At 35.6% G+C, this 13760-nt stretch overlaps 2 protein-coding genes across 6 annotated transcripts in view; one reads left to right on the top strand and one right to left on the bottom strand.

The window, feature by feature from the left end:
- The window catches only part of FBXL5 (F-box and leucine rich repeat protein 5), a 46008-nt gene extending 36529 nt beyond the window's left edge, over nucleotides 1-9479 (top strand). Inside the window, exons 10-11 of one of the 2 annotated variants that reach the window (XM_019626341.1) lie at nucleotides 2208-2356; nucleotides 8690-9479. In XM_019626341.1, coding sequence (XP_019481886.1) covers nucleotides 2208-2356; nucleotides 8690-8766 — 226 coding nt within the window. In that variant the 3' untranslated portion in view covers nucleotides 8767-9479. The remainder of the gene's footprint in view (nucleotides 1-2207; nucleotides 2357-8689) is intronic. The other variant, XM_019626342.1, reaches the window with a different exon arrangement.
- A 3731-nt stretch (nucleotides 9480-13210) lies between these two features.
- Nucleotides 13211-13760, bottom strand: part of CC2D2A (coiled-coil and C2 domain containing 2A) — a 115997-nt gene continuing 115447 nt past the window's right edge. For all 4 annotated transcript variants that reach the window (XM_019626343.1, XM_019626345.1, XM_019626344.1 and 1 more), the window contains one exon: nucleotides 13211-13719. In XM_019626343.1, coding sequence (XP_019481888.1) covers nucleotides 13531-13719 — 189 coding nt within the window. In that variant the 3' untranslated portion in view covers nucleotides 13211-13530. The remainder of the gene's footprint in view (nucleotides 13720-13760) is intronic.

Here is a 13760-nt window from a genome sequence, read left to right as displayed (position 1 = left end):
CTCACACTGGCTGCCGGCTACATACGGTAGCCCATGGCAACCCACTGCCACGGGCTGCAGCCTGTGCCGTCGCCGGCAACCCACAGCAGCCCAGCTCCAGGTTGAGCTGTTGTTCACCATCTTAGCTGTAAGAGGGCAGTGTCACTGGCCCTCATAAGTGGGATCCGAACCAGGGCCCTCTGGTGTCCCAAGCCAGCTCATAACCATCGCGCCACTTGGCCGGCCCTGTAACATACATTTATTGGCTAACTTCTGTTTGTTTGGATCTCTCACTGCTTTATTGTCACTTCTTATGGAAATCTTTTTGAGACCCCCTGCCCCTTCCATATGTACCCAGGAGAGCATTGTATGGTATTATAATTGCTTATTTAGTTTGATTTCTCGCTCAGCTCAGTGAGATCAGTGAGTGCACAGATGGTTTACTCAAGTATATTTGTGATACAAAATTTTATGTTCCTGTAGTCTGTCCTCAGTGTGCTGAAACATTAAGTTTTAGAACATAAAGCAGTCTCCGTGTTGAGATACCTTCTGAGATTTTTTTAGACCACCTTTTAAAAGCTTTTTTATTTTTAGTTATGAGCTATTCAACTTTATAGGAAAAATAGAATTATTAATAGTAACCTTTAAATCCTGTATTGCCTTCCTTTGAAGACTGCTGTCTCTAACTGCTGTGGCCCAGTCAAGCCACTGTGGTTCTGAATTGTCACTGTTGTTCATTTAAACCATAGGGATGGATTGGGAAAATCTATGCCTTTCAAAAAAAAAACACAAAACAGTTATTTTCAGTAAAAATATAAGGGGAAGTGTGCATTTGAATCTCTTATGGGTATTGGGGTTTGGAGAAGCTGTTTTTAGTAGATCAGTTTTCTCTTTTACACATGCGGTTACAAAACTTTAAAATGTAATCTTTTCCATTCATATCCCTCACTGAATATATAAGTATTTCTGTAATGTTTTTCTAATCTCAATTAATAGTTTACATACTTTTGCTTACCTTTACTTTCTAATTTCCATGTATCTGTGTAACCATGTAAATGACTGTTTTACTAAATTTATTGTATTGGTAGTTTCTTGACATAATCCCTTTCAAGATTGTATTGTTTCCAGTTTTCCCAATTTTTTTGTTGTGATACTGCTTTAAACATCATTGTACAGAAAATTGATGTTCTCAATTTTGTTCTTGATGTTTTCAGCTCTCCCATTGTCATTTTATTCAACTTCCCATTTTATCCTATTTATATAAATGTTGTTTTTATTCTAGGATATGCAATTAGGTTTTCATTTTTATTGAAATATAATTCACATACCATTCAATTCACCTTTTTAAAGTTTACAAATCAGTGATTTTAGGATATTTACAAGGTTGGAAACCAGTATTACCACTATCAGATTCAGAAATATGTTCATCATACCAAAAAGAAACCCGAGACTCATTAGCAGTCACTCTGTATTCCTCTTTGCCCAGCCCCGGGCATCCACTAATCTACTTTCTGTCTGTACTTACTCTGCCTATTTTGGACATTTATTATAAATGGAATGATACAGTATGTGGCCTCTTGTGTCTGGCTTTTTACAGTTAGCATGTTTTCAAGGTTCATCCATGCTGTAGCATGTATTGGTACTTTATGGCTACATAACATTTCATTTTATAGATAACTACATTTTGTTTATCCATTCATTAATCAATGGACATTTGGGTTGTTTCCACTTTGGGACTATCATGAATAATGCTACTGTGAACATTTGTTTGCAAGTTTTATGTAAACATGTTTTCAGTTCTCTTGGGTGTATACCTAAGGGAGTAGTAATATTTGGGTCAAATACTAACTCTGTAACTCTTTGAGAAATTGCCAAACTGGTCAGTAATTTTCTTGGTAATTTTTGCTTAGGCAGTCTGGTAGGAGAATGAAGATTACAACTCCAGGATTCAGGACTTCCTTCTTCTAAGAATTGAGTTACTGTAATGTTCTTCCAATAAGTAAAAATTTCATAAAATTGTTTATTGAAAGTCTTTAGAAAAATGTAGAAAGTTTTCTCAGTTAAATGCATTCTTGCCTCACATGAGGTTATTTATCATGTTTTATAGAAAGTCTTAAAATTTTCTTATTACAAATTGAAAAAAGTCTATTAGTGGTCCAGTGGGCCATTGAAATACATATATTTTCATAGATTAATATATCCTAATTGTTGAATTGCTTCTCTTACAGGGTTTTGACTCTGGGAGGAGGGCTGCCTTATTTGGAGCACCTTAATCTCTCTGGTTGTCTTACTGTAACTGGTGCAGGCCTGCAGGATTTGGTTTCAGCATGTCCTTCTCTAAATGACGAATACTTTTACTACTGTGACAACATTAACGGTAATGCCTTTTAACAGTGAGATGAATTTGAAGGAATTCATTTTAAACATTTTGACAATTGTGATAATTCTTAGGTTTTCTAGATTTCTAATGACCGAGCTTTTTTTTAGTTCTTTATATTTGATAAAATTTAAAAATCACATAGGTTTTCATGGGGGGCACATATTTCAAATATCTACTCTACCAGATTTTTCAGATATGTAATAGTTTAGTCATTTGAAAATGGCAACTTGTTGTAGAAATACTAAAATTCTTATACAATTTTGGGAAATTTCTCTAGAATGATACAGCACTCATTAACAATTTAGAGGTAGTGATGTGCTAGATACATAGATTTCTTAGGGATGGTAGACTCAGTTTTCTTGTAGGACAGCTTTATAAAATGCAGTAGAGGAAGGAGGACATTGGTAATGTGAACTCCTGAGGGATCCTTGGTTCCAAATAAATCATGGAAGATTTGAGGCAAGTGGTGAGCGTGGTATTGGGGAGGAGGCAGAGGTGCTTTAGACATGACGAAAATTCCCATGGTAATTTGACAGTTGATTCCTAAACCCACTTTTAACGATCATCAGATAAACATTTTTTTATTGTTCTGTTTTGTTTTGATTTTTAGGCTGTCCCTACCCTGCAGTGGGCCTATTTATTATGCTTTTGCAAAGTATGTTCAGTGCTCTTTTGAGCATTTGATAGTTACTGGTAGAGACTGAAGCGCCCAGAAGCATAAAAAGCTCCTCCTTAGTTAGCAGTAAGCAAGTCAACTTTCAGTATTTATAACTGGAAAAAAAAATGTAGATGGTTCAGAGTCTACCACGCACCTGTCTTTTTTACAGCATATAGTGTTGTTTTAGAGAGCCCAATTCATCTTAAGATGATGAGAAGATCAACTGAGTTTCTCTCAGGCAGAAGGGACAGGAGCCTGAGAGGAATGGTCTCTTTAATGACATACTAGTAGGCAGAGAAGTTAGCAAATCTGCTATTAGAGATTAGATTTTCTTTAAAATATATATGAAGAGACAGGAGCTAGCAGCTCTCTTATTTCTGGAATCACATTGGTAATGCAGGAGATGACCTTCCATGTTCTCAAAATAGCAACATGAAGTTGGAGCATTTCTTTGCCCTTTGTTTCTTTTAGTGTATAAGAGGAATGGTGAAATGTATGTCTAAAATTGTAGTTGCGATTGGCTCAGTGTACAAAAACAGTTTGATCGCTATAGTGAGGCACTTCTTGTGTGGATGCAGCGAGTTTGAGAGGGGGGATTTTTGTTTTTTTTAATGTACAGTCATGTCATTGTAGGTGCAGTGTTATATGTACTTCCTAAGGCTTATAGGCCATATTGTGAAAAATAATCAGTAAGCAATTATTTTTTATAAGCAAAACATCATATTTATTTGTTGCACTTGAATTGCCCACATTGATTTTAGCATAGGTTATGCTGTGAGGATAAACTTCACAACCTAATTTGTTCCATTATTTTGGGGTATATAGATGTTACACGGTGTGGGGGAGATTGGTCTCAGTTCGTTTTTATGATCTGCCTACTGGTTTTGTGTCTATAATTTTTTAAACTTTTTGAAATAATTTAGATGATGGGATCAAGTTAAATACTTAAAACCTTCTGCATTTTGTTAGGATGTTAGAATTCCTTTGATTTTAACTTGTTTTAAATATATAAATTTTAAAGTATTCCAAAAGAGCTGCTACATTCCTTTTGTTGAATGTAAGTTTTTTTGTTTTGCTATTTTTTTGATAACTGCGTGGTAATTTTCAATAAATGAATTTTGGTGAAGATATGTGACTTCGAAAAATTTGGAAGGAAATTGACAGTGCTTGTATAATCCAATATTAAGTCTCCTTTTATAGCTTCTTAAGGCATGATTTGGGGAATAATGGAAATCCTTTAAAGTTTACAGGGTGACTTGTCATATTAACTTGTGTTCCAGAGTTCCAGCCACTTGCTCTTAAAGCAATGCTCTGATACAGTCTTTTCCTTAAAAGGACATGAGGACAACCTAGAAAGTGTTAGAATAAAGTTGTACTGCATCCAGTTTTGCAAGATGGCACAATTGATCCAGTATCTTTTACTACAACTCAACTTGTACAGTAAATATTGAGTAACCGCTTAGGGGGGGCCCTCCTTTTTATTATTATTTTTGTTATTTTTGAGAGTAGTTAATATGCTTTTTATACATGGTCTTAGAATAATAGGGAGTATATTTAGATGACAAATTATATTTTAAATATTTGAGAGTAACATTTAACTAAAAATGTATTTTGTCAAAAGGAGGTTTACATGATTCAAGGTGGTTACCAGGTTTCTATCTAAAAGAAGTAAATACTGATAAGCAATATTCATTATCTAAATAATAAGGGATAAGTAAAGCAGAATGATCTGTTCCCTAAGCACTAGCAGAGATTTTGGAGAAGATAATTTGGTAATCAGATATTTAAACAGTATTTACTGTGAGGAAGACACTGCTAAACGTTGACATAACATGCCATTTTGATTCTTCTGAATGATTCTTCATGACATTTCAATTTATTTGGTTGATAAAGTTAAGATTTCAGTATAGAAATTTTAAAAATTGTCATTTAAGAAATAGTAAATGAAATTGCATAGTTTTAGGTCTCTGAGGTACATTTGAACAACAATAGCAAATAAACTTTATACTGATTTGCATTTCAATATGTATAATTTATGAATTAAGATAGATTAGCTCATAGTTCTGAAGGTGACACAGTCTGAGATGATTTGCTCTCTTATGTTTCTAATTTAAGTTAAAGAGGAATTAAAGGTAAGTGAAGGTAAGTGCAGATATACAGCATAAGTGATATGCTTAAGATCTAGGAAAAACAAGTCATTCAATAATAAAAATGTGGGAAAATAACTATAACCAACACAGTTCTTTTTGAATATTTAAAAAATGTTTTTTAATAAAATTTCTTTACCATGCATTTAAAGAGTTTAATGATAATGCAGATTTTATTTTCCTATTTTTTTCATTATTCTTTAATGTAATTTAGCCATCATATAATCATATAACCATTTGAGTTTTCAATCTTGTATGGAGAGAGACATTTGCTGGTGACAAGTCAAATATTTAAAGGGAGCTAGCTACCTTTTGAATTGTCAGAGTCTGTGAAAGCGCAGCTGTCTCCTAGAGATACTTGGCAATATAACATATCTTTGTTATAGGTATTTCTTTCCAATGCTGCCTCACTTTTTCTGTTGTCCATTTTATTCTTCTTCTGAACAGTCCTTCTGTGATGCTTAAAGATCTTACTGTTAACATTGTTTATGATTCCATGCTTTGGAAATTGCTGTTCTCCCATTTTCTACAATATGAGACTAACCTAAGTTAAGGACGGTGGTTGCCTTCGCTTTTGCATTTCCCCAGGCCTTCAACAGCGTAAAATCTCTTCATGGATGACGGCACTTTGATGGATTATTAGAATCAGACACTTGCTCTGTCATTGACCTTATGATGGGATTGTATAGCTTTGAGGTAGTTACTATTGTGTTGTCGGAAAAGTAATGACGTATTTTTTCTGTTTTTCTTTGCAAAAATGCATCATGACTTTTCCAACAACCCAATATTAGCAGTTATTGTTTAAGTTCCCATAGGCTTCTCTAGATAGAGCCTACTTTCACACTTGAAAACACTGATACATTAATTCCCTCTGTTTACTTTATGTACTTAGGAGCCCATTGAAATGCAGATATTCTAATACGTGTTTGAGGGAGGGGGCCACATTTTATATCAGTGTGAGTGAGAACTTTGCTTTGTGATGAATAGGGAGAAGCTGGTAGATAGCAGTATTGGGTTACTTTCTACCTAACATAGGGCACCTATTTATTTCTACATTTTTCTTCTCCTATTAGGCCTTCACCAAAACTTAGCCTTTGAGAGCAAAGAGTGACCCAGGTGGCCAGGATGGAGACAGAGGGTGCTCTGCTCGTGTCTTTCTGGGCGGATGGTGAAAAGCTATGTGGTATTTGGAAAGATAGGAATCTCTAGAGTAGCTTCCTTAATCCAATTGGCTCCTTTGAGGGCTCCCTTTTACTTTATCCCTTGAAAAGCAGTAGCATACCTCACTTTCCATTACTTTCAGTCATCCTTGATGATTTTTTTCCTAGGCTACTGTTGAATTCAATATAAAATTTCTTCTTTACCCTTCTGTCCTTTTTAAAAATAGCAAGAGACACTTGGAAGTATTTTAGGGGGGTTTTACTTTGGAAAATTGTATGAAAGTCTCCATGTCTGTTTCCTCTTATTTCTCCTTTTTGAAAAATTTGTAATAGAATTGCATACTGAGAAAATGATAATCAGATGCATTTTTACAAAACCAAAGGGACTAAGTGTCAGGGCAGGATGATGGTAGTGAAGCAGGGGACTGATTGAGTCTTGAAGAAAGCCAGTGGGTGACTGGGAGGCAAAGCAGTGAGCAGCATGTAAGGGTTGAGGTGAGACAAAAGGGGCAGCACGGAGGGTTGGGTGGATTGAAAATATATTCAAAGGGAACACCTGGTCACAAGTTGACAGCAGAGAAGAGTTTCAAACCATAGGATTCCTTATGAGGGCATTTCTGATAAATCCCTGATAATATGTACCAAGAAATTGTATTTTGACTTTGGTTAAGATGATTAACCTCATGGCTTATTTTAAAGGAAAATGATCTTAACAAAAATGGTACTTTGTGAATTTTAAATATTTGATACATTCAACTTCTCATTATAAAAGGATAGCAGATTTTAATTTTGATTAAATAAAAAATGGGCTTGTGGTAATTCAGCTTTATATTTGAAATAATTTTAGTCTTTTTCTTGTGGAAAAATTAAACATATATACATGGGATAATATAATGAATTCTTGTGTATCATTGGCTTCAGCAGTCATAAACCCGTGGCCAGTCTTCTTTCATATACCATTGCCCATTGCCATACCTGTTCCCCAAAATATCCTAGGCATCACATCAGTTTTAAAGTTAAATATAAGTACTTGAAAATAAATGAAATAAGCTATTGCAGTTCCACATATGCTTGTAAAGTTCATTCGTTTCTTAAAGATACATTATCATTTCCATAGTGAAATATATGAATGTTACACTTCATTGATTGTAAATCCTAAGAAATTTGTCCTTTGTAGTTTGTATGCCATTTGAGGGATACAAGGAAAAGTTAAATTCTGGGAAATAAGTGTGTTCTGAATGTTCAGTTGCAAGTAGTTATTTTCTTAGGCTGGTGTTAGCATAGTGGCCTGCCTTTTGCAATGGATTGCTATTTCAAAAAACAAAACAGCTAATTTAGAATTATGTTTCTGAGTTAAACTAGATAAGAGAGTACTGTGATTTTTCAGTTATAACCCATTTGACAGTGTCTGTAATCAAATTCCTTTTCACGTACTCTTTGTATGATCTTTACATATCACAATTGGAAGTATTTTGGTGCTGATTGATGAGTAATAAGTTAAATACTTTATTTGTTCATGAGAGACATACTGAAAGGCTTCAATATAGTTAAAACATCCTTTTCCATATTTGCATGCCTTTATAAAAACTATGATACATTCAAAGCACTTAATGTTTGAATATGGTGCCTCTTTTTTGATATTTTCTAATTCTCAGCTATGTTCCCTAAAGATCTTTTATGTAGTGTCTGGGTAGCATAATGTGACACGGTTAAAATGTCAGTTATTCCAGAAATGTTATTAATCTACTTTGTAGTTGAATCACAATTTTTATAATGCTTTAGATATGTTTATTTAGTTAATCATTCATTATATACTTGATTCTGGAAAATAATTTCACTTTACCCTACTATATAATTTATTTTCACTGCAGATGTTAGATAAAAATATGGCAAACATGTTAAGTCTATATCTATATAGTTTTTTAAAAAAATTTGAATATAGTGTTTATTGTAATTACTCAATCCTGGATTCTTTAGCTGATCTATCACAGATAATAGTGTTTTTGCCTTAATTATAGGATTAAGGATGTTCAGAGTATAAGAAATCCAAGTTAACTTGGCAGTATTGCTTGTGGGTTATCTCCTTTTCTTCTTAGATTTTTATTTTGTAAGATGGCTGCCAAAATATTATTTCCCTTCTTTCATTTGGCTTTTGGATCATGAAGGACACATTAGTTAAAGTCAAGCTATTGGCAGTTTTTGTGTTTTAATAATTTTTTATGCATGCATTGTGAGATTTTACTTCTATGTTATAAATGCATTGGTAGCAAAAAAAAAAAATCCATGTTTTAGCTTTCATTAGCAAGATTATTTTTATGTGATCCCTAAGAAATTCCTCCTTTCACACTTTTCTGTTTTTATACAGGTCCTCATGCTGATACCGCCAGTGGATGCCAGAACTTGCAGTGTGGTTTTCGAGCCTGCTGCCGCTCTGGTGAATGAGCCTTGACTTCTGACCTTTGTCTACTTCATTTAGCTGAGCAGGCTTCCTTTCATGCACTTTACTGATAGCACACTCTTGTGTTAACCATCCCTTTTGGAGTGACTTGTTTTGGCCCCATTCCTTATAGCCTCAGAAATCTTGATTTACCAGTAAATTGTACAGTGGTGTTTCTCTTGCTTTTGTTTTAGAAAGGGATTAGGTCTTTTCATAAGGGTGAGAACAGTTTTATCAGATTTCTTTTAAATTGAATGCTTTGGAGATAATGTCACTTAATGCCTTGCCATTTAAAGTATTTTTTAGATTATTTTGAGTTTTAAAGTCAATGGGGTTATTGGTTCTCTTTCAATATAAACACTGTACCAAACTTTGTAGATCTTTACAAACATACATTTCTGAAATTTATTTTCAAAGACTGCACATTTTGGAAACCAATCTCTTTCCCATTATATTTCCTTTATTTGAACAATTCTCAGAGGGCCAATTCAAACATACCCCACATATAAGATTCTTTAAGATTATAGAATAAATTGGCTTCTTGGTGTTAGCTCAGTGAGCTAGCAAAGCACCAATTTATTTGTATTTGCTTTCTTCAAAGATCCCTGGTTCCTACCACTGTCCCTAAATTGTCAAATTTGGGAGGGATTTTTAAAAATTCCACAATCATTTGAAGAAATGTATAAATAAAATCTACTTTGAGGACTTTACCAAATAATTTCTTTTGTGTTTGGATTTTATTATAAATCTTAATGCAGGTATACTTAAAGTTGTGTAAAATAGGACTAAATATTTTATCTTTTGAGCTCCGATGAAATCATAACCCTGATAAGCAGTTTTAGACAGATGCTCAATTTTGTTGAGCTGAATTGTCTTTGAAATTAATAGTGCAGTAGTAAAAAGTTGAAGCTGTAAGCTTATCTTCATGGCCGCTTGAAAAGATAATGGGAGTGGAGACCTACCATTCAGAAAGGTGCATATTGAGTCAACTTTATATAATGCTATATGTAATTTTATGTCATGAAGAAGAGAATAGTAGGTGGTGGGGTGCCATTCTATTTTTAGAAATACATGGAAAGGCAAAGCTGTAGAAGAGGATGTAATCTTGCAGTCTTGTAATTTGTGGTCCCAGGTATTTTTCTGTTTTACTGGGGTATAGGAGTAGGAGACATATAAACTATGGGTAGACATGCTTCAGTTCAGGCTAAGAGAGAACTTTATTTTAGAAAGAGTTGTCTAAAGATGAAAGAAGAATCATTTGATGGGAATATAAATAAGGAGAGGCCACTCATGCTTTTAAGTTTCACTAACATTTGATTTGAACACCAAGGGAAGATTACCTGTAAAGGGTGGATATCCAACGACTGAAATTTCACCTTTCTTTAAAGGTTCTCTCATTTTGACCTCACTTCTGTTAACATTTGCAAAATAAATGATGGAACCGCCACAAGTTCCTTGCTTGAAGGGATAGGGTAGCTGTATAAACTGACCATCTTACTTTTTGAGTTGGTAGCTTTTAAACTAAAATCATCCTCGCCTTCTCCTCTGAAAGTCTGGCCTAAACACAAAGTAAAAAACGATTTCTTGATTCCTTTAGAGAATTTGAAATCTGAGCTTATTAAACAGTTACCGGGTCACAAGTTTTATTTTGTAAGGTTGACTGTTTTGTAGTTATTATATTTTTATTTCTGTGTTTATTAAAATTTATTTGAAAACTTGACATCAGGGACTATTTCAAGAAAAACTACAAGAGTTTATCTGGAGTGAGTCCAATCCAACCCTGTACTTCATCTTAGCTGTAGATATGTGAACTGCATGATAAAATTACTCATCTGTAACCATGCCTTTAGTTGTCAAGGGAGGACTAAAGTTTATCTCCCATATAATTGGAAGATACAGTATAATATTTTTTTGGGGGGGATAATGATAATACTAATGTAAAAAATTCAGGATTAAATCATGGACTTGGCTTTAAATGGTATCCTTTTAAATTAAGTAATTTAAGCAGCTAATTTCCCCAGGGATTCCAGGTAATTGAGGTGCCTCCCTTTTGCTTTGTTCTCTGCTGCTTGATGTTAGCAAACCATTAAATAGGACATGCACGGCTTGAACCAAACTGATTTCAGTAAGTGTGCACATTGTCACGTAGAATGTCACATTTTTCTACTATCCGCCTTCCTTCCAGTTGCATGGGGAGGTAGCATAAGCTGCATTTAATTTTTATATATTATTGCTCTTTCATTATTAACTGAAGGGGATAGCTAATATTTAATGAAACATTATATATTCTTGCTATAAATTTATGTTGGGTTTTGTGATTGATTTTATGAACTATTAAAACTTCATTCTTAGAATGAAAGGCAATCAGTTAATGTAAAATGTCCTGCGGTGCCTGACAGACTTCAGGTCCTCAGTGCTGCGTAGTGTTCTAAGTATAGTCAACCCTTGAACAACGGGTTTGAACTGCGTGGGTCCACTTATACGTGGATTTTTTTTCAATAAATACCTCCACTGTTTTCGATCCAGGGCTGGGAGTCTGAATGCAGAGGACCAACTGTTGATTTAGGCCATTTATACAGGGGACTTGAACATGCATGGATTTTGGTGTCCGTGGGTGAGTCCTAGAACTGGTCCCCCGTGGATATTGAGGGACAACTAAGTTTTTGGGGAGCCAAACGTTAACATCTGGATTTTTGTTGGGGGGGAGTTTGGTGTCCCGATCCCTGTGTTCAGTGTCATCTGTACTTTCGTGGACTGACTTGCTTCATCATTACAACATGATGAAGTAGGTAATGTAATCAGCCTGATCTTTTATATGGGGAAATATGTAAAAGGTTAAGTAACTTGTCCATGGATTCCCAGCTAGTAAATGGCAGAACTAGGATTTCTCTAGAGTTTATATTCTTAACCACTATGCCACCCTATCTATATTGTTACTTTGGTAATGACTGTGAAGGGTCAGTCCTTGAACTCTCCCTTAAAGAGTTCATATTAGAGAGATCAAAGGCATATATATACATATATATGTGTGTGTGTATATATGTATGTATGTATGTGTAATTGTAATATAATATGATAGAGGAAGCCATAGGGGATATAGCTAAAGGTGAAAGGTTTTCCTTAATTTGGCCCTTCTGTCTTTGTTTTGTTTTTAAGTGAAATCCTATTCCAGGTACCTCAGTGGTTCTCAGCTGGAGGCAGTTTATACCATAAAGGACATTAGGCAACATCTGGAAACGGTTTTGGTTGTCACCACATAGCGGAGGGGAAGGATGTAAGTGGTATCTTTTGGGTAGAGGCCATGGATGCTGCTAAATATCTTATAATGCACAGGACAGTCCCCAACAGCAAATAATTACATGGCCCAAAATGCCAGCAGTGCTGCTGGTGAGAAATCCTGCTTTACGTATTTCCATTCTGTGTACATCTTTCCATGTCAGCACATACAGTTAATCCTTTTTAATGGATTAATGGATCTGACTGTGTGGGTCTTAGTTTGGGCTGCTATACCAGTACCATAGACTGAATGGCTCAAACAACAAACATTTATTTCTCAGTTCTGGAGGCTGGAAAGTCCAGGGTCAAGGTGTCAGCAGATAGGCAAGCTCCCTGTTGTCTCTTATAAGGGGGCTAATCCCATCTTGAGGGCTCCGCTCTCATGACCTAATTACCTCCCAAAGGCCCCACCTCTGAATACCATTATATAGATATTGAAATACCATTTCAAGATAGGAATTTGGGGGACACAAACATTTAGCCCATAGCAATGCTTTAATTTTTCAAACTACTTCCCTCTTGATAAATATTTGAATATATTCTCTTTTCCCCCTAAAATACTATATTGTTTCTGTGTGTGTGTGTGTGTGTGTGTGTGTGTGTGTGTGTGTGTGTTTGCTTGGTATTTTTGTAGGATATAGTCTTATGACGTATTCAGCATTAAAAATAAAAATTTTATATTGCAAAGTTGTTCCTCCTTCCCCCCAGAAAAGCTGTGTTGTTTGTTGGGTCTTAAAAGTATGGTTGAGGGCCAGCCGAGGGGCGCGTTGGTTAAGAGTTGGCTTGGGACTCCAGCTCTGAGCGGCAGAGCCCCAGTTCGGATCCCACATTAAGGCTTCGCCCTTTACAGCTAAGATGCTGAACAACAGCTCAACCTGGAGCTGGGCTGTCGTGAGTAACCTGCGAGGGCATAGGCTGCAGTGGGCTGCCATAAGCTACCTTGTGTGTGGCTGGCAGCCAGTGTGAGCTGCCAAGAGCCGCTGTGAGCAGCCGTCCGGAGGCCGGTGACTGATCTGCCTCACCCGGGAAGAGCTCAATGATAATACCAACATGGGCCAGCGAAGCAACGTCCTCCACAACTAGACTGAAGAACAAAAGGACAGCAACTTGTCTATTCCCCTTCCCCCTAATTCCCCAACGCTGTTCTCCTCCCCCAATTCCCCAATACAATCTTTAAATAAATAAATAAATTAGTCGTATGGTTGATACTCTGCTGGACAGGCAAAGAAGAAGGGGCATTCCAAGTAGAAAAGCGGGTAGAAAAGCATGGCGGTATGGAGCTCATGGTGGAAGGGGGAACTGTGGGTAGTCTTTGAATTTAGGGTCATAGAGGCACAGACAAGGCAGATTGCTAAATAAAAACACTTATTTTGCACAGTTTGAAAATAGTTTATTTCATTATTTGTAAATCTGATGTGACCAGTATCACTTAAAAAATATTCTCATATCCTAATTTTAGTTTTACATGATATAAAAAGTATACAATGAAAATATTACCTGTTGCGGATAAGGGAGGCGACATAGATCCAAACAGACAAGACGTTTTTGGGATATGGGTGGATATATACTGCTAAAGCAAATTCAATATTAGGAACATTAATATTATGTACTCCAGTGCTATACACAGCTTCAATTAAAGGCTTCAGTTCAGAATAAGGCATGTGAAGGGGAAATCCAGAGAACTAAAGGGAAAAAACAACCAAGATTGGTAGACATCAGTGAT

Source organism: Hipposideros armiger, unplaced genomic scaffold (genome assembly GCF_001890085.2).
Source record: "Hipposideros armiger isolate ML-2016 unplaced genomic scaffold, ASM189008v1 scaffold_666, whole genome shotgun sequence".
NCBI lineage: Eukaryota > Metazoa > Chordata > Mammalia > Chiroptera > Hipposideridae > Hipposideros > Hipposideros armiger.
This window is presented reverse-complemented; position numbering and strand designations above follow the sequence as displayed.